The sequence below is a fragment of the Marmota flaviventris genome, chromosome 16 (genome assembly GCF_047511675.1).
Source record: "Marmota flaviventris isolate mMarFla1 chromosome 16, mMarFla1.hap1, whole genome shotgun sequence".
Classification (NCBI taxonomy): Eukaryota; Metazoa; Chordata; class Mammalia; order Rodentia; family Sciuridae; genus Marmota; species Marmota flaviventris.
Window position 1 is genome coordinate 49407135 of NC_092513.1, and position 20894 is coordinate 49428028.

Here is a 20894-nt window from a genome sequence, read left to right on the forward strand (position 1 = left end):
GGTACCAAGGGATACAGAGATAATAAAAATGGACATAAAGCTTCTAGCATATGAATGAATACAGATGATTAACCAATAATTATAATGAGAATCAATGCCACACAAGTACGATAGCAAAGCTTGTCAGCTCTCACAAAATTGAGAAGCAGGTATTGTTAATTTCAGCTTTTACAAATGAGGAAACAAAGGAAACAGAACAATTAAGTGGCTTAATCTAAACCTCAGCTATAATATATGTCAGGTGTAGCATTTTAATAGCAGGACTCTACACTCCAAAATCTGGTCTGAGACAGTGCTCATCCCATAGAAGACCCTCAATAAATTAGATGGTATTGAACTGAGAGAGAAATAGGATTACACGTTTTCTCAGGGCATTATTTGAGTCTATCTCTTATGTACTTATTGAGATGTATTTTCCATGTCATAAAATTTACCCATTTCAATATAATTAAATGGTGTGTAGTAACTTTGCCAAGTGGTGCAACCATAACCATCCATCAATTTTAGAACATTTTCAGCCCCTAGTAAGAACCCTCATGCCCATTTTCAGTTACTTCTTGCTGTAGGCAAGCACTTATCTACTTCCTGTCTCTAAATTTACATTTTCTGTACAACTTATGTAAATAAAATCATATAATATGTGAACTCACTGGTTTCTTTCACTTAGCATAAGCTATTGAAGATTCATCCATGATGCGGCATTTGTCAATATTTTGTTCTTTGTTATTGCTAAATGGTATTCCATTGTATGAACACACATTTTATCTACCTACTTCTGAGTTGACTGTCATTTAGGTTGCTTCCAGTTTTTTACTATATAAGTAATGCTGAAACAATTATTTGCATGCAAGTTTTTGTGAGAAAATAGGTTTTAATTTCTCTTGGGTAGATACCTGGGAGTGGAATTGCTGAATTTTACATTGAATTTTTTGGGAAACTGCCAAGTTGTATACCAAGCAGTATATAAAGGTTTCATGTTTTTCCCATCCACTGACATTTGTTTCTGTCTTTTTTTATTCTAGTAATTCTAGTGGATGTGAAGTGGGACCTCATTATGGTTCTGATTTATATAAGCTTAAAAACTATGATAATGAACATCTTTCCATGTGCTAGTCATTTGTACATATTCTTTGAAGAAATGTCTATTCTAAATCTTTTGCATGTGTTTTGATTGGATTCTTTGACATCTTATTATAGAATTATGAGAGGGTTTTGTTGTAAATTATTGTTACTAATGCTTTATTAGATTTGTGGGTTTATTTATTCTAATTTGTTATACATGACAGCAGAATGCATTTCAATTTTTAGTACACATATGGGGCATAATTTTTCATGTCTCTGGTTGTTCATAGAGTCATACAATTTGTGTCTTCATACATGTATTTAGGGTACTGATGTCCACCTCATTCCACCATCTTTCCTACCTCCATTCCCCCTCCCTTCTCCTCCCTCCCCTTTGCCCTATCGAAAGTTTCTCCATTCCTCCCATGCTCCCCCCCATCCTCATTATGGATGAGCATCCACATATCAGAGAAAATATTGTTTTGGGGGGATTGGCTTATTTCATTTAGCATAATATTCTCCAACTCTATCCATTTACCTGCAAATGCCATGATTTTATTCTCTTTTCATGCTGAGTAGTATTCCATTGTGTGTATATATATACCACAGTTTCTTTATCCATTCATCTACTAAAGGCATCTAAGTTGATTCCACAGTTTAGTTGTTGTGAATTGTGCTGCTATAAATATTGATGTGGCTGTGTCACTGTAGTATGCTGTTTTTTTAAGTCCTTTGGGTATAAACCAAGGAGTGGAAGAGCTAGGTCAAATGGTGGTTCCATTCCAAGTGTTCCAAGGAATCTCCATACCGCTTTCCATATTGGTTGCGCCAATTTGCAATCTCACCACCAATGTATGAGTGTGTCTTTTTTTTTTTTTGGCAACTCCACCGGGACTCATGAGTGTGTCTTTTTACCCAACACTTATTGTTGTTTGTATGCATAATAGCTGCCATTCTGACTGGAGGGAGAAGAAATCTTAGTTTTGATTTTTATTTCTTTAACTGCTAGAAATGTTGAACATTTTTTCATATATTTGTTGATTGTATATCATCATCTGAGAAGTGTCTGTTCAGATCCTTGTCCCATTTACTGCTTGGTTTATTTGTTTTTGTTTTTTGGTGTTAAATTTTTTGAGTTCTTTATATATCTTAGAGATTAGTGCTCTATCTGATGTGTGTATAGTAAAAATCTGCTCCCAAAATGCAGGCTCTCTATTCACCTCACTGATTGTTTCTTTTGCTGAGAAAAAGGTTTTTAGTTTGAATCCATCCCATTTATTGATTCCTGGTTTTATTTCTTGCGCTGTAAGAGTCTTATTACGGAAGTCAGGGTCTAATCCGACATGATGAAAATTTGGGCCTACTTTTTCTTCTGTTAGGCACAGGGTCTCTGGTTTAATTCCTAGGTCCTTGCATGGTGTGAGACAGGGGCTTAATTCCATTTTGCTGCATATGGATTTCCAGTTTTCCCAGCACCATTTGTTGAGGAGGCATCTTTTCTCCAATATATGTTTTTGGCACCTTTGTGTAGTATGATAAAACTGTATTTATGCGGGTTTGTCTCTGTGTCCTCTATTCTGCACCACTGGTCTACAAGTCTATTTTGGTGCCAATACCATGCTGTTTTTGTTACTGTTGCTCTGTAGTATAGTTTAAGGTCTGGTATAGTGATGCTACCTGCTTCACTCTTCTTGCTAAGGATTGCTTTGCCTCTTCTGGGTCTCTTATTTTTACAGAAGAATTTCATAATTGTTTTTTCTATTTCTATGAGGAAAGTCATTGGGATTTTGATTGGGATTGCATTAAATCTGTATATTGCTTTTGGTAGTATGATCATTTTGACAATATTACTTCTGCCTCTCCAAGAACAAGGGAGATCTTTCCATCTTCTAAGGTATTCTTTAATTTCTTTCTTTAGCATTCTGTAGTTTTCATTGTAGAAACTAAGTTGATTTCCAAGTTTTTTTTTTTTTTTTTTTTTTTTTTGAGGCTGTTGTAAATGGGGTAGTTTTCCTAGTCTTCCAGAGGATTTGTCACTGGCATACAGAAATGCCTTTGATTTATGGGTGTTGATTTTATATCCTGCTACTTTGCTGAATTCATTTATTAGTTCTAGAAGTTTTCTGGTGGAATTTTTTGGATCCTCTAAGTATTGAATCATGTCATCAGCAAAGAGTGATAGTTTGAGTTCTTCTTTTCCTATCTATATCTCTTTAATTTCTTTCATCTGTCTAATTGCTCTGGCTAGAGTTTCAAGAACTATGTAAAATAGAAGTGGTGAAAGAGGGCATTCCTATCTTGTTCCATAGATTGTGTTTTGCTGGGTTTTTTTGTTGTTGTTTGTATTTTCATTTTCTTAGTGTGTTTTGTGAAAAGTTTTGAATTTTGATGAGATTCATTCCATCATTTTTTCCATAAATAAATCCTTACAGTCGATTGGGTTTTTTAAAAAAGATTTTTTTTAGTTGTAGATGGTCACAATACCTTTATTTTATTTATTTATTTTTATGTGGTGCTGAGGATCAAACCCAGTGCCTCGCTCATGCTAGGCAAGTGCTCTACTGCTTTTAGCCACAATCCCAAACCTAATTGGTTACTTTAAAGTAAAATTCACTGAGAAGAAAATAGTCTGTACAATAAATGGTCTAGGACAATAGATAACCACATACAAAAGGACAAACTTAAGACTCTCACTTCACTCCATAAAACAAAAATTAGTTCTAAATGGCTCATAGACATAAACTGTAAGAATGACAATAATAAAGTCTTTAAAAGAAAATATGGAAAATTTCAAGATCTTCAGTTTAAAAAATTTCTTTTTCATCTATTCTTGAATTCTTGTCCTGTTTAAACGTGTGTGTGTGTGTGTGTGTGTGTGTGTGAGAGATATGTATATATAATATAGGTAAAGACATATTCACCTTTGGTAAATATGGTAAAATATTTCACTGGAATTGGTAATGAAAATTTAAATATTAATAACATAAAAATGTGGAAAAAATATGCAAGGAATAAGTGGCAAGCCAGCCAGAATAAATATCCGTAGTGTGGCAAGTGAAACTCAAATCAAAGCTGTGTAAGTCTTAAATTAACTCCTTTAAATATTACACAGTGTATACATTTCAGGGTAGGAGACACTGATTACAGGAAGTCACCAATTGCAGATTAAGATTAAGGAGAAACTATCTCTGATAGAAAAGTGAATCTTAAATCAGTTAGGAAGATGCCTTACACCCTAATGTTTGCAATGCTATCATAAATTTGACATGAAATTCTTATATCCTATTACATTCAATACATGTCAGAAGAAATTACTACAGCATCTATAAACATAAATTCATCAAAAAAAGCAATTATTCCAGTAAACTCTATGTGTTGCACCTAAAATTGTTAATAATTAATTTCATGGTCAAGTTACTTCTTACATCCCCACAAGGGACACTGGGCTAACACTTGGCGACTTGTGTTCACTGTGTGTCAGTCAGTAGCCTCTCCCTCTCTTGCCTAAGTCCTTAAGATTTCTTTGTTAAAGCCTGAATCTTTCAAAAGCCTGATTTCATCTTTCAAAACAAAATTCATTTTTGAAAAATATTTCCTAATATAATTAAAATTATATTACTGCTTACTGATGTTTTGACTTCTTTTCATTGTTTTTATGTACAACTTGTTATTTATACATCCTCTTAGGAAAGGTAACATGTTCTGTTTTTCTTTGATCCCTCTATGAGTGGTTTTTAGATCACTGGAGTCATTAGTTAAGTACTGGAACCTTGTCATATAGCATCTGATAAGATTCTTAAATTATAATGAGTATTTGGTATGTTTTTGCTGGAATGAAGTAAATACGAATTTTTAACATTATAGTTTTAAAATTACATTTGATTAGCTTTAAGGTCTATTGGCAGATAACACACCATGGAATCCACCAAATTACTAAAATAATATTGAAGAAGAGACATGTAGGCATGTCATTAATATAATGAAGGCTAGTCTTTCAATGCCAAGAACCAAATACCAACTAAAAACTATCCTGGACAGTTTAAAGGTTGGACTTTTTAATTCAGGATGAGGTAGACTTAGTTCACCATATGCTGCATTGTCCACCACAGTAAGAAGTACCCCAAGTAAAGTTAGTCTTATTATCTTTATGTTGTTATTAACATATGCTAATAATCACTTCCATCCTGAAAAAAACAGAAACAATTTTCCAGCTCATCAGAAACACACCTAAATTTGAAAGAGGCAAGCTAACTAGTGAATGAAGAGAGCCTTCTTTTTACTTGTTACGGTTGAGTGGACACTAGCTAAGTACATATCCTATGAAGTTTGCATATAAGATGGGTAAAATGGTACTTCACAAAAAGCAAGTGAAATGAAAACATAATTCACAAACTCTTTTAAATACTTTACTTCTTGCCTAAGAAATAACTGTGCCGACTCTGGGTAATTTTCTCAAATACTATCTGCAGTGATCTTTTCAATTACAGCCCCGACAGCCTTCAGCCACTTGGAGCCATGAAGTCCCAACTGGAATCTTTGTTTGACCTGAGGGCCTGGGCCAGTGTCTATACTAGAAGAATTTTTAGATGCCTTGAACTAGTAGCTAATCTGTTCAGCATCAGATCAGCCATTCTGTTGATCCAGCCCTGATATTGTAACCTAGTTTGAGGTACTAAGATTTTATCTGGTTATTTGTAACCTTGCCCCTATCTCTACTACTAGAAACTAGGTCCTGGATTCATCCATTATGATCTGCAATCTTACCTTAGGACTTTACTTTGTATCCCAGTTGATACACGAATTCCTATAATGTTCTGTGGGCTTACATAGAATCCTACTGTGGAATTTCAGTCTTCATGAATATGTCCCCAGTACATACTACCTGAAAGCTGTGATGTCTCAATTTCCACTTATTACCTAGTATCAGACTCGCCTCATCACATCATATATATGCTTCAGCTAAATTTTCTCCGAACTGTCAGTTCTTTTTCCTTTCTTTGTCTAACACGGTGGGCAGCTGGGACTTGAGTTTGAGTTATCCACAGACTGACCATCTCATTGCTGAGTTCTAATTCCTCTTTCTATCTTTCTTTCCTTCTTCTTCTTCATTTTTTTTTTTTTTTTGTTGTAGTCCTGGAAATTATACCCAGAGCTTCATACATGCTAAGCAAGCACTCTGCCACCAAGCTATATCCCCAGATATTTTTATTTTATTTTGAGACAGGGTCTTACTAAGTTGCCCAGGCTAGCCTTGAACTTCTGATCCTCCTGCCTCAGCCCCCAGAGTATCTGGAAGTACAGCTCTGCACCATCATGCCCAGTCTGAGTTCTAATCCTAATAAAACTCAAGTAATACCTTTATTTAAAAATATTTCTGTTCATACCAGCCAGCTGTAAATTCAAAGATGCTTCATTAAATATATATCTGCTACTTGAAGTACAACAGAAAACACCCCATACCTGTCTGAGTGAATCCTGTTTTGTATCCATTGGTTGTTCCATTTTCTGGAGTCACAGTTGATGACACTGAAGAGTTTGGTTTAATAGAGTGGCAAATAGCAGAGGATTGTCGGCTTCTACATTCTGGAATGGAATAAAAATCACATTATGTCAAGAGACCAATATTCTGTTTAAACAGGTGATGGGGACATGATTCATAAAATCTCTGAAACAAATTGCTGCTTCTTAAGTGGTAGCCACTTTATTAGAGATCCCATTCCCCTAATCCTGAGTTCAACAAAAGTGAGCACAATTCTTCCTAGGGCCAAATGTCAAGCTTGAAAAGCAAAGAACAATCAGACCTCAGTTCCCTGCAGAGTAGTTCCTAGGGAAAAATACGCATAATCAACAGAGTGATGCTAGCTTTTTGGGTAAGACAGAGGCTAAATTATCGATAATTTAAAAAGACAACAACAAACTTTACAAACACCAGTTAGTCTCCTGAACAGGATTTATTTAAGTTTATAACAGTAACCTAGAGTTTGTCTAGGCTCCCTTCAACCTTCTATATTCAGTCTTAACTTATGTCCAAACATAGAAGCAAAGAGAAATTATATAGTAGAAGAGAAAAAAATTAGAAATGCTCAAATTCCTGTTATTTCCAAGTCTTATTAAAGAAAATATGTAGATGATACTCAAAGTGATTATAGATGATGCAATACCAAAGTTTGTGTTTTCTGATATTATTGGGACTCTGGTATGATATTTTAGTACTTTGTACTGATTCAGGGAGATGGTAAATACCATGACAGCCTATTGAACTGTAAGTTCTAACCACACTATACTCTATTAGTCTTAGAAAGTAGCATGCGAAATAGGAGTATAAATGATTGTGTATGACAAAGTTAATTATAAAGGGTCCTTTAGAGGTTTCCAGTTTATGAGACACATGTAAAAATTGAAGGCAGTTTCTCAAGTATCTATGCTATGACTTTATGGGAAGAGCAATTGTATTTTGGCGTAAAACCTTATCTTCACATTATGTGTATTTTATATGCACATATATAATGTTTTTTAATCTGTGAATATATACATATACAACTTGAGTTCAAAAGAGCAACTGTTATAAACAAATATCATTCTTAACTAGAAAAGCAAATTGTCACTGAGCACTAAATAAGAAATTAAAAATATCGTATGCAACCAAAACAAAAACTAAAGGATAAAGTTAAAAGGTAGATAGGTGACACTTATCCTATTTTTACTCCTTTATTAAGCTTCATGACATTCAAATTAATTTTTTTAGAGGAAAATTATTTAGATTTTATTAGGATAAAGAATTATCTATCATTCACCATGCTTATGATTGAGCAGTTGCCAGCCTTAAATTCTGATGATATTCACCTTAGAACAGGTAGCCATTCCTAAGGAATTATATAACAGCACTACAGATGTGACAAAGAATAATTATGGTGAAGGACTAAGAGGCAAATCTTCTATTGTAATTTGGATTTATTCATGGCTGGGCAAAAATCTTGTATAGGCAAGAAACAGAAACATTACAGACAATTATTCTACGGAGGAAAAACAATCTCAGCATCTAAAAAACTGCTGAACAGAATAAGGATTAGATACTCTACTGCATTAGAACAGTGAGCAGAACTTGTGGCAACTCCTATAATAGAACACATGAGGATGTGAAGTTTCAACTGGATTTATTTCTACAGATAAGGTAGTTAAGTTCTTTCTAATTTAAAAGAAACAAAACTCTGTCAACTTTAAAGTAAATGCATTTTCCCAGGTATTATGAAGACTACTTTGTTTATTCTAAGCATGCTTTGGTCAAATTAAAATAGAAAAATTCAGGTGCTTTACAACTACCTAAGAACTTAAAGTAAAAAGAGCCCCTGAAACGTCCAGATGTTCTCCTTTCTAAATTATAGAAGAGCAAGAGAGTGTCCATTCCCCTCCCTAAGAATGCCACCCCCTTCTCAGAAGACAGAGACTCCCATAAGGGTCACTTGTCACCATCATAAGATTCCCTTTCCTTCCCTTTTCCCTTCTCAAAGTTGAGTACCTTTCCAGCAGATAAGAGGTCCCTTTGATAGTACACCCTGGGACGTTCTGACTAGGTAGTACTTTAAGTGCTTCTGCTTCTTTGGCTGGGTGGTAAGCTTCAAGTTAATGTGGTTGGAAAATTCCGTGAAATACCGAAATCCTCTTTCTCCACAGCCGATACAGTTTCCAGAGAACCCTGAGTAAGGAAAACCAATGTTATTAGTGACCTCATAAGGTGATACAATACTTTTATGTATAAAAAGCACTGAAATATTCACATTCTTTGACTCAATAATGTCTCAATTTAAACTCAAAGGGAAAAAAACAGGTGCAAAATTTTTTTAGCAGAGTTAATTTTTTAATATTTATTTAGTTGTAGAAGGACACAATACCTTTATTTTATTTATTTATTTTTATGTGGTGCTAAGGATTGAACCCAGCGCCTCACACATGTGAGACAAGTGCTCTACCACTGAACCACAACCTTAGCCTCTAGCATGATTATTATTTATTTATTTATTTATTTAATATTTACTTTTTAGTTATAGGTGGACACAAGATCATTATTTTATTTTTTTATGTGGTGCTGAGGATCGAACCCAGTGCCTCACGCATGGTAGGTGAGCGCTCTCCCACCGAGCCACAACCCCAGCCCTACATGGTTATTTTATAACAATGGAAAACTCTAAATCATTCAAGTGCTGCTCTAAAAGGATAATGGTTAAGAAAATGGAATGAATATTATAAGTACCAGGTGATGGAGTTTATGTAGTACACATAATCACAAGTAAATTTTGATCCCAAAGAGTCCATTGTTTCTTCCCCCACGTAGTTCTTTCTAAAATTTTTGTAAAATTGTACTCTGAGTTGGGGCTATGTCAACCGCATGTAAGCTAATGTGTGGGAGTCAACAAGCACTGAGAAGGGGCTGGGGTTGTGGCTCAGCGGTAGGGCGCTCGCCTTGCACGTGCAAGGCCCTGGGTTCGATCCTCAGCACCACATAAAAATAAACAAATAAAATAAAGGTATTGTGTCCACTACAACTAAAAAAGTAAATATTTAAAAACAAAGAACTGTGACGAGGAAGCTGGTCTGTGGAGAGGAGAGCAGAACATGGGAAGAAATGTGAAAATTCCAAGCATTGTCAGTTTCAGTTTCTATGAGATCTACATTTACTTTCTGGCATGAGCTCCATGAGATTTCCATTTCCATTTTTCAAAAAATTCTCTTTATTGCAACTAGCTTATTATTCCTTTAGTTATAACATCCAAATAATTCCTCACTCAAACTAATGCAACAAAATAAAACTTTCACTAATCTGGCTGGAGCAAGGGGTGTGGAAAGAAGAAATGGAGAAGGCCAGGAGAGTGGAAATCCATTGAAAATCAACTTTTGAGTCCCTCTTTATACACAAAGGAGAAGGCAGGCAAGTAAGAGAGTGGTTACCTTTGGTTGTCTGATGAGGACATAACATATGTGCTGTCAGGTAGATGAACAGGACAAAAGTGAAAATTTAAAAAAGGCATTCCATATTGTCCAAAGACAATATGTCTATATACAAATAACTAACTGACAATAAATTTGCTGGCGAAATGACACTCTTTTCGAACCCTTAAACCAACCTGTTACATAATTAACAAAGATGAGAAGAGAAAGGCCATAAGGGTTAAAGAAAATATCTAACAATGTCACTGTCTTAGAATGCTGACAACCAATTCAAAGCATTTATAAATGGGCAGTCCAATTTATTATTATTCAGTCAACAACTGTTTACTGAGCACTGAACTCTATGCCAGGCATTTTTCTAAACACTAGATATAAAATAGTGAACAAGAGATGATCATAACCTCTGGCCCAATTACATAGACTTAACAGTTTATTACTGTCACTTTATAGAATAATGAACATTAATGCAGTTTTATAAATTACTTAAAATATATTCAGAACTGGATTGTTTGGCGGGGGGTGTTTGGTCATTTCCCAGAACGTTAAAGTTGTAGGCCAAAAAAAAAAAAAGTTATCAATGGCTGCTTAGTTCAACACCTTTCTGAAGTCATCCACACATCCATCCGTCCATCCATCCATCCACCCACCCAACAATTACTTATAGTCTACAACATGCTAGGCACTGTTTCAAGTACAGGTTTTACCACTGAACAAAGCTCCAGTCTTTGTGAAGCTTACACTCAGATGCCTTAATGGGAAGGTACCTCACATAAGGCAGATGTGCCACACCCCAAACACAGTAAGAAAAGCTGTCAGAACCTTTTAGTTGAAAAATGACAGTGCTAAAAAAAAAAAAATGAGACTTATCTGGTAGGTCCAGATAGTTGAGAAATGATTAGTGTGAGAATTATATTCAACAAGCTACTGAGGTTGAGTATTCCTTTGTGAATATTCTCTGAGGTGAAATGCAAAAACATGAAGAGGGAAGAAAGCCATGGGTCTGGATAATCCGCAAAGAGAACCTTCAAGTAATGATGATAGTTAGCAACGTGAGGGTCAGATGTCTACTACAGTTCATTTTGGATACTCTGTGTAGTTTCAGCATTAGCTTTAGTTTAAGAGAGATTTTAAACTGCTCCAAGTTCTTGCTATCATCTGTAATAAAAAACAACAACTCTGCCGGGCACAGTGGCACATGCCTATAATGCCAGCAATTCGGGACGCTGAGGCAGGAGGATAACAAGTTTGAGGTCAGATTCAGCAACTTACCAAGACCCTATCTCAAAATAAAAAGGGTTGGGGATATAAGTATAGTGGAAAAGCCCCTCTGGGCTCAATCCCCAGTACGAGGTGGGAAAACACCTAACAGCTGAAATTACCTTTCTAGCTTTTCTGGAAATCAAGTCTTCTAATCACATGATACACCTGGGACATATGAACTGCCAGCTAGATCAATATATTTAAAAATAAACTCCCTCAAATCTGTGGAATCTGCATAATTTATATAAAAATTCAGACAAATTGATATTGGATAGTGATTCTAGAATATCCAAATCTTAAAAATTTTCCCTCTCTATCTTAGCATATATTAAAATCACCTATCATATTGAATGAATGTTAACTTTTGGAGAACAGAGTACTGAATATTTAAAAATCTCAACAATATGCTTATCTAAGAAAAACCTTCCACCGTATTGTTGTTGCACTACATTTTCCCACAGAAAAGTGACTGGTGGAAAATTATATCCATTTATAAGGTTAGAGAAAGTAAGAAAGTGCCAAGTCTATAAAAATATTTAATAATATGACAGCAGAACAACTACTATTTGAAGAATAAATAATATATGCTGGGTACTGTGCAGGATAGGTGCCTTATACATCATCTCATTTGATCTTTACAACACTGCAAGGGTAGGCATTATTGGCCCTTTTACATGAATGAGAAATCTGAGACTTCCTAAAGTACTAGGAGGCAAATCAGATTTAAACTCAGTTCTGATTCTAAAGCCCATAGACTTTGTCTCATATTTCTGATTATGCAGGACTGTGAAGTATCCTGATGGTGTTTTCTTAACTTTGCCTTAATGTGTTCCAACAGGATTCTTCTAGCCATGGAGAATCACTGAGTAAAAGGTGTTTGGAGAGATTTTTCAATGTTTGTAGTCAGATCCACATCTGATCTGTTCCATTAGATGAGATATAATGTTTTAAAATGCTAAAGTTGTCTTTCAAAGTTGTTCTCTATCACCAACTAACCTTAAGCTCTGTGAGAGAAAGGTCTGTGCCTTATAAGTTTTGCACCTCTACATCATAGTCTCGCATGATTTCTGTCATACAGTACATTTTGAGTAAATACTGCTGGACAAATGAATGAACACATTGTTGAACCTTCTTTGTTAAGTTAGTGCAATGTATAAGCTTTGCCATTAGACTTTTATATTAAAGCATTTTCTAAATTCTACTAAGAAAAAATGGCCACATTCTTTTTTGAAGAGCCTTAAGAATAGTAAAAATTATCACTTCTGCTGGGTACTGTAATCCCAGGGACTCAGGAGGCTGAGGCAGGAGGATCTCAAGTTATAGGCCAGCCTGGGAAAATTAGCAACTTAGAGAGACCCTAAGCAACTTAATGAGACCTTGTCTCAAAATAAAAAATATAAAACTGCTGGGGATGCAGCCCAATGGTAAAGCACACCTGGGTTAAATCCCTACTATCCTTCCTCCAAAAGAAAAAGAAAAATTATCCCTTCTTTTTCTATGAACTAAAGATATGCCTCTGAACTGCAATTTAAGAAACATTCATAAAACATGTACAGAGTCATTTTGTAACTCAATATATTGATGATATATTTCTAGACATTCTGATGACATAGTATAATAGGAAGAATGGATCAAACTAAACAAACCACATCACCACACAATCAATACAATACTTGAATCTTTGCCCCCTTCTCTATTCTTTCTATTGATACTTGTGCCTAAAACATCTGATTCCACTTAAATAAAAGAAATCATGAGAAACAAAAACAACTCTAGAGAAACACAGTAGCAAAAAGGCAATAAACTTCATATGTCATCTTGTCTTTTCAATTATTAAAAATAAGTTTTTAAATCAACTTTTTGTTATTCTTATAATGTTGAGAAGCTGTACCATGAAAAATTCAGGAGTCTAAGTCATACCAGAAAGTAAAAAAATTGTGAGATAAGGTTATACATTTTATATCATTTATGTCCCCTTAGTTATTTTAGGAGAACTAACGTTAAACATAAAATTAGAATCACATCCATCAAGTAGGGTGGGAATAATGGGAGTATGGAAAAACTACAAATGCCTTAAAAAGTGGATAGTCCACAGAAAAATAGTTCAGAGTTGCCATCAGGTTCAGATGGATGACTATACAGAGTAAATTCCACTTCATTTTATAAAATATTAATATTTTTGCAATGTCAAGGATCAAGCCCAAGCATGACAGGCAAGCACTTTCCACTGAGCTGTACTCCCAGACCTAAAATATTAATTTTTGACAAACTATATACTGTATTTTAGCATTTGATCAAAACATCTCTTAATTAAGGGCTTCAAAATTTACAAATGTTAACTAATTTTTAAAAGTTACTAAAAACAGTTTCATACTTGAACTAAACAATGTAAGTGCTAACTAATCCTGTAATATGTATGTTTTTAATTCTGTGAAATTTTAAAATAAACTTGTATTTTAATTTCCTCCTCCTGGAAGGAATTTTACAGGCATGAATTACTCACCTAAAAGTGCATTTTTCCCATGATCATCTGGTAGAAATCGCTTGTCTACAGCACAAACTAGAATGTGTTCAGGAAGATTGGGAGACTTGGCCCCTACCAGGAGGAATCCTGCTGGAATGTCGATTTGTTCCATGCACAGTGATACCAAACGCAAATCTTTCCCTGCTTGACAAAAACCTAAAAAAAAAAAAAACAGTAAGAAAAAAAAGACAAAACAAAACAAAGACACAGTAAACTATTTGGCAGGGGGTATGTCTTATCACCCATTGGGAGAGTAATCTGTATTAAGGACTAAAATTAAAGTCTATGTTGTCCCACCAGAAGACATGCATCCCTCTGAATAGAGCTAAAAAAAACACTAAAAGGAGATATTTGCACCTAGTTCAGCTAAAATGACAATTCTATAGTTTCTGGTCCATAAATAAGGCAATGATAAATATGCAGCACACTTTGAAATGTGCATGTAATTCTTATGTGCACATGATAATTTTTACTTTTAACACAGAGTTACTTATCTAAATTGAGATGCTCTCAATTTTATGGAAGAAAAGATGGAAGCTCAGAGTTTGGTAATTCATAAAGGGGTCAGAACTAGAATTCAGAAGCTGTTAGATTCTTTTCACTAGCTATGATATGACTTTACATAACCACTTTGTAGACCATAATGTATTATTACACTAGTTATTTAGTTCATTATTTATTAAATATTTACAACAGATTCTTCCTAGGCCTGGGGATACAGAATTGGACAAAATATATTTGTTAAGCACTTGCCCTGTAGTCAGAAGAATGCAAAGGAATCAATAATCCTGAACACAACCTTATAGAAGACAGCTTATTGTTCTGAGACACATCTTCTGGGAAATGATCCTCCCTATACTCTAGTCATGTGATCCCCTGGAAAGTTGTGATATTCCAGATTGACCTGGAACTGGCACCTGATTCAAGCTGGGCCACTTTAATAGTTTACCTTTCTAGCTACACTTGATTGGTCCATATGTGGTCACCTGATATAAACCAGATCAAAGATTTTCCCTGAGGATTCTGAACATGGAGTCAGGGAGAACATAGTTCAGTCTGCTCTGCTAGTGAGAAGTCCATCAGCATAGACAGGAGGCTGGGAGAGGAAAGTCTAGCAATTTTTGGATCCCTGAAACTCAGTTGTATCTGCCTTTCCATGGTTTGGTCATGAAACCTTTTTGCTTTGAAATTCTTCCAATAATTTCATTTTACCTAAGCTAGTATCTTTTTTGTTTTTTCACCCCAAGCTAGTTTCAGTTGGGTCTCTCTCAACAAGAGACTGAATACACGTATGATAAATGCTATTTCAGGGAGCTGTGAAAAAATGAAGGATGCGTACCTAACTCTCTACACACAACCCGGGGGGAATACCATCATCATTGCTCAGTACCAAGTAGGGAAGAACTACGTAGAATCTTCCAGAATCAATTTTAACTAAACATCAACAAATACTTAGATGCCATCATTAGCATATGAGAGAGAAAAAAAGAAAACTCCATCAAAACATTGTACACACCTGTGGTATATATAAATCTGTCATATGGTTTGGATCATTGGACCTCAAAAGCAGGTAAAATGAAATTGAAAAAAGCTGACAGAAGAAATTCTATAATGATAAATACAATGGGGCTTAACCATTTCAAGTTTTATCATTTAAAAAAACAATTTATTTTAGAGTTCATGATAAAAAATGTATTATACAAAGGTTACTATGAGGGGCTGGAGTTGTAGGTCAGTGGTAGAGTGCTGGTCTAACGTGACATACTATGGGATTGGGGAACACTGATCTAATCTCACTGGGTTCAATCCTCAGCATCACATAAAAATTAATAAATAAAATAAAATAAAGGTATCTAAAAAAATGTTACTATGGGCTGGGGCTGTAGCTCAGTGGTAGAGTGCCTACCATGTGCAAGGCATTAAGTTTGATCCTCAGCACCGCATAAAAATAAACAAAATAAAGGTATTGTGTCCACCTACAACTAAAAATTTTTTTAAAAAAGTTACTATGAGTTCTTTACCAATTTTAAATGAACTCTGCATTTTATTATTGATAATATCATCTACATTTATTAGAAAAATAGTCATTTATAGATGGGTGAGCCCTAATACTTTATTCAGTTCAGAAACATTTCTGAGAGCCTTTGGATATATGAAAGCCCCCAAAATTTTGTTTCTTGTATCTTCATTAAGGAACAGCACTCATAAGTTTAGGGAACTTAGGAACTGATGAGGATGGGGAGGGTGATGTTGATGGCAGCTAAAATTTTTGGAGTACTTACCATAAGCCAGGTACATTGTAAACATCATATAGATTTACCTTATTTAATTTTCTCAACAGCTCTAGTACCTTTCCTTACAGGTGGAGAAACTGAGTCTCCAAAAAGGTCAGGGAATTTGTACAAAGGTACGTAATGAGTCCAGTAATGTTCAATGACGTAGGACATGGGAAGCATACGAATAATGGGAAATAGGATGCTTGAGAAGCTACCTGCCAATAAAAAGTATTAAAGCCATCTTTGTACAACTTTGACCCACCCAATTTAGAAAGAAAAGACTAGATGGAAAATACAAATCTACACCAATTTGAAAATTACTACAAATTTTTTTAGAACAAAAAAATTACATGGAATTACATGGAATCACAAGATCATCTGGCACAACATTTCTCAATAAGCGGTTATCGCCACTTCCGGAGATTCAGAAGGGTGTTACAAGATACTTGAGAATTGTAAGTGAAATTTAAATACACATCATAATCAATTTCTAAAAACTAGTCGATTATTTTAATGTCCTATTTTAATTTTATTTTTTAAAATATATTTACTTTATTTATTTTTATGTGGTGCTGAGGATCGAACCCAGTGCCTCACATGTGCGAGGCAACCACTTTACTTCTGAGCTATAACTCCTGACCCTCTAATGTCCTATTTTAAAACAGAATGTTCTGAAAACCTCTTATCCAACACATGTAGGGTTACTGGAAACCAGCTCAATGAGCTCATAACTCATTCAGACAAACCCCACATCATCATGTGGTTTTTGGCTACTATACAATTTCAAATTGCTTTTATTTCCAGTTGTAATTGATTGATCCTATGGGTATTTATTTATTTATTTAGCAGTGCTGGGGGATTGAATCTATGGCCTCAGGCAGGACAGGCCAGTGCTCTGTCACTGAGTCACACTTCAACCCATCTATCATATGTATTGACATGTTGCTTAATTTATATTCATAATGAGCTGTTGGTTAAGGACAAGAAGTTCACCTAACACTATGTTAATGAACAAAAAAGAGCGATTTTACAAATATACCTGAATATGCTCATTGCTAGACACAGAAGTTACATTAATTCCCTGCCCTTCATCAAATTATAAGGTTATATAAAATGCACCAATACATTTCTAGGACACAAAAAAACCTACTGTAATATATAAGTAAGAAATTTAGTGATTATGGTCCAGTTTGGCTTTTTATAATGAAAGAAAACACTATTTCATTCAATAGAAAATTTCCTGCAAACAGCAGTTTAAAACTTCCTCATTTCATACAGAAAAAATACAAAAATTGTAAAAATAAATTTGAATATCCTTTGCACCCTAAAATGTAGAACTTTAGTGTTAAAAGTAGAATTTTACTTTTTTTAAAATGCTGGAAAACATGTCAATATATCTGACCCCCCTCAAATGCAGTATATTTCATTTTTTAATTTTCTAACACAATGCGCTTTTTCTTACACATTCAATTTAAATTAAATAACATTTATTTATTTATTTATTTTTGGTACCAGGGATTGAACCCAGAGATGTTTAACCACTGGGTCACATTCCCAGTCCTTTTTACATTTTATTTAGAGATAGGGTCTTACTGAGTTGCTTGGGGCCTTGCTAAGTTGCTGAGGCTGCCTTTGAACTCCTGATCCTTCTACCTCAGCCTCCTGAGCCACTGGGATTACAGGTGTGTGTCACCATGTCCAGCTAAACAGCAATTATTGAATCACAAAATTAGACAATTTTTCCTGTACTGTATGAATATAAAAGTATATTAATATGCTGATCTAAAATAAATGTTTTCTACTTAAAATCAAGTCTTCATCACATGCAATGCAATGACATAAAACTTTTGAACTCCCAAGGCGTTCAAAAGTTTCTACCCTACTAAGAGATTTGTGGAACACTGATCTATTCTAATATTATTAATATGTAAATGAGGAAATGGCTCAAAAAGGTTAGAAAATGGTCGATGGTCAAATGTCCACAAACCAGAAACTGTGGGACCCAGAACTACAGTCTCTTCACTCCAGATTAGATGCACTTCAACCTCATTAGTAGGTCTCTGATTCATAATGTTTCATCTGCGCCCACTCGGATGTAGAACACTCTTATATAATCACTTCCTTGACTATTCCAGCTGGGTTTTATTACCTGACTTCTCTGTGCCCATTTTAGGCTGAATTTTCTGTGGAGCATTTGATACACCAGCCCCTGACAACCACAGGACTATCATTATCCACCTATCTTATACTTGCTGATGGGTTCTTAAAGTTCAAGTTTTTAGCCAGGCCCAGTGGCTAAAGACAGTGTAGTTTTTGGCTACCGTCCCAGTTACTTTGGTGGTTGAGACAGGGGGATCACTTGAGCCCAGGAATTTGAAGTTAGCCTGGGCAGTATGGTGAGATACCACTTTAAAAAATGCAAGTTGTTGCAAGCCACAAAGGCAATCAATCCATGCTTAGAGAGTGACATTTCTGATGAGATTTCTAAGCAATACATTGTAGCAAAATTGAGATTAAGGAGGGAAAGTATAATTTTGGTTCTTGGATAAATGGGGATAGAATCCAGAACAATGTGGAGAATACCTAAAGCAAACTGGATTTTCAAGGGAAGAAATATTTCAGAGTGATTTTCTCTGGCAAAATGGACTACTACACAGGGCTGGGGTTGTGGCTTGGTGGCAGAGCACTTGCCTAGCATGTGTGAGGCACTGGGTTTGATCCTCAGCACCACATGAAAATAAATAAATAAAATAAAGGTATTGTGTCCAACTACAACTAAAAATGTTTTTTTTTTTTTTTTAATGGACTACATAGTCCATTCAAATGAAGAAGCCCAAATAGTTTTTGAGTATTACAGCCTTTGAGGGGTTTCTTATTTATGGTATGAGGACACCTAGAGGTCAAAAGTAATAATTACTAAGCAATGACTGAATTCTATGTGTTCTATCTAGCCTTCTCTTAAAAATATATTGCAAGAATAATCGCAATGTGAATTATCAGATTCTCCTTGATGCCCCCCATCCTTTGCTGCTATCCACTGTGATTTTTATGCATTAAAAGCACATTTCATGTGTCTTCAACCCTAATATATATATATATATATATATATATATATATATATATATATATATATATATATATATATATTATGCAAGAGGTGCCTATGACAATGAGATATTTTATGCAAGAGGTGCCTGTTACAATGAGAAGATAAAATTTCCAATTTGTGCTATAAAGAAAATAACCACTCCACAATGATGGAGGTTGGTAAAAAGACATAAGAACTAACAGAAAGAGCTCCCAATGTCTGAAACTGGAATCCTCTGAGCAACATAAAATCTATTTTATAAAATAAATAGTCCTAGTTTATCTTTTTACGCTCTATTCATACAGGCAATGTAATTAAGAATAAAATAGGAGAAAACGGGAAGACAACAGTTAAGTTTAAAATGGGGTCAAGAAAAAATTCAATTTGAGGCCAAAAATGGTTACAAAACCACGGAAAGTTTCCTCAGTTCAGTTTGTAGTTTTTTTGAGAATAAGTTCACCTGCCAAGGGGTTGGTGTTTTGCTGTAAACATCTATTTACTGATTGTTTCCTCCAAACCCTCATTTTTGAGTTTTAAATCAGATATAATTTTATACATTGTCACCAGGAATCCCTAGAAAAGAAAAAAACATTATGCTGAGAGCATTATCTTTTTTTTTCTTAACCGAAAATAAGCTATGTCTGTAGAGTGGATAGCTACAGAAACTATGAAATGTGATTAGATTTCTGAGACCTGTAGGATCCTAATACCCAGTGTGGCAAGTAGTTAAACATTCCCACTATTAGAAATATGTCAGATTGTTAATCTAATAAATATCAGATATTAAATCTCAATTAAAACCTCAAACTGAATGAAAAGAAACCTTTGTACTCCTCTGCAAGGTTAATTCTGAATTACATCTGAAGTTATTCTCAATGGCTAATTTGATCATTCTTTAGAGACTACTAGTAGATTGAGCTCAGAGTTCCCTAAGGAAGGCTCAAAGTCTGTTTATTGTAAACAAGGAAAGAAAGATAAGTTATCTACATGGGATACATTCACAAACTTGCCTCCAAAATAATTTCATTTTCTGAGAGTAATTCTAAAATGCTGTCCTAAAAGCAAAGCTCTTGTAGAGGAGAAAATTTTAATTTAAAAATGGGAGGGGGAACTAATAGTAGAGGGTCCTTTTTTTATAAACTTCACCTGCATTTTCTTAAGAAACTAGCCAAGGTTTTCACTTCACAGAAACAATTTGCATTCTTCAATTATCTCCAACTTGAAGGTTACAGAGTCAACAAAAGGGGGAGGAGAAATTTACTGAAACAGCTGTAAACACAAACCAAAGTAATCAAAGCAGTATTCGGAGGCCTAAAATTTGGTTGCCCTTCACCCCTTTAGACAATCAACTGCCTCCCAGCAGGATAGGAACCTACACTATTCCAATAATTTACATAAGAAATTAGCAACCAAAATTTACATCTGAATGGTAACCCCCAGCAATCAGTCAGGTGTTAATATCTGCTTATCTAAATTGCCTCTAAAAATAGCTTTACCTTCCTTTAAGCCTTAGGTAAATAGAGGATTTTCCCACGTAGGGAAGATGATGAGTTTCAACAAGTCCAAGCATTTGTTATATTGTCCTATTTTGCTGCCATTTTTATAAGGAAATTCTCAAGAGATGTTTTTCCCATTGAGTATGAAAATTCTTAGAATTATTTTAGAATAAGCCAGACTGGAAAAAGTTACATAAGCCATAACAATCAAATTATAAACTACTGTTTGTTTGAATTGCCACCCC

At 34.8% G+C, this 20894-nt stretch overlaps 1 protein-coding gene across 6 annotated transcripts in view; it reads right to left on the reverse strand.

The window, feature by feature from the left end:
• Greb1l (GREB1 like retinoic acid receptor coactivator) overlaps positions 1-20894 on the reverse strand; it is a 254326-nt gene that overhangs the window by 94745 nt on the left and 138687 nt on the right. For all 6 annotated transcript variants that reach the window (XM_071602867.1, XM_071602868.1, XM_027942911.2 and 3 more), the window contains exons 6-8: positions 13769-13945; positions 8579-8755; positions 6523-6645 (exon numbers count right to left, since the gene is read on the reverse strand). In XM_071602867.1, coding sequence (XP_071458968.1) covers positions 6523-6645; positions 8579-8755; positions 13769-13945 — 477 coding nt within the window. The remainder of the gene's footprint in view (positions 1-6522; positions 6646-8578; positions 8756-13768; positions 13946-20894) is intronic.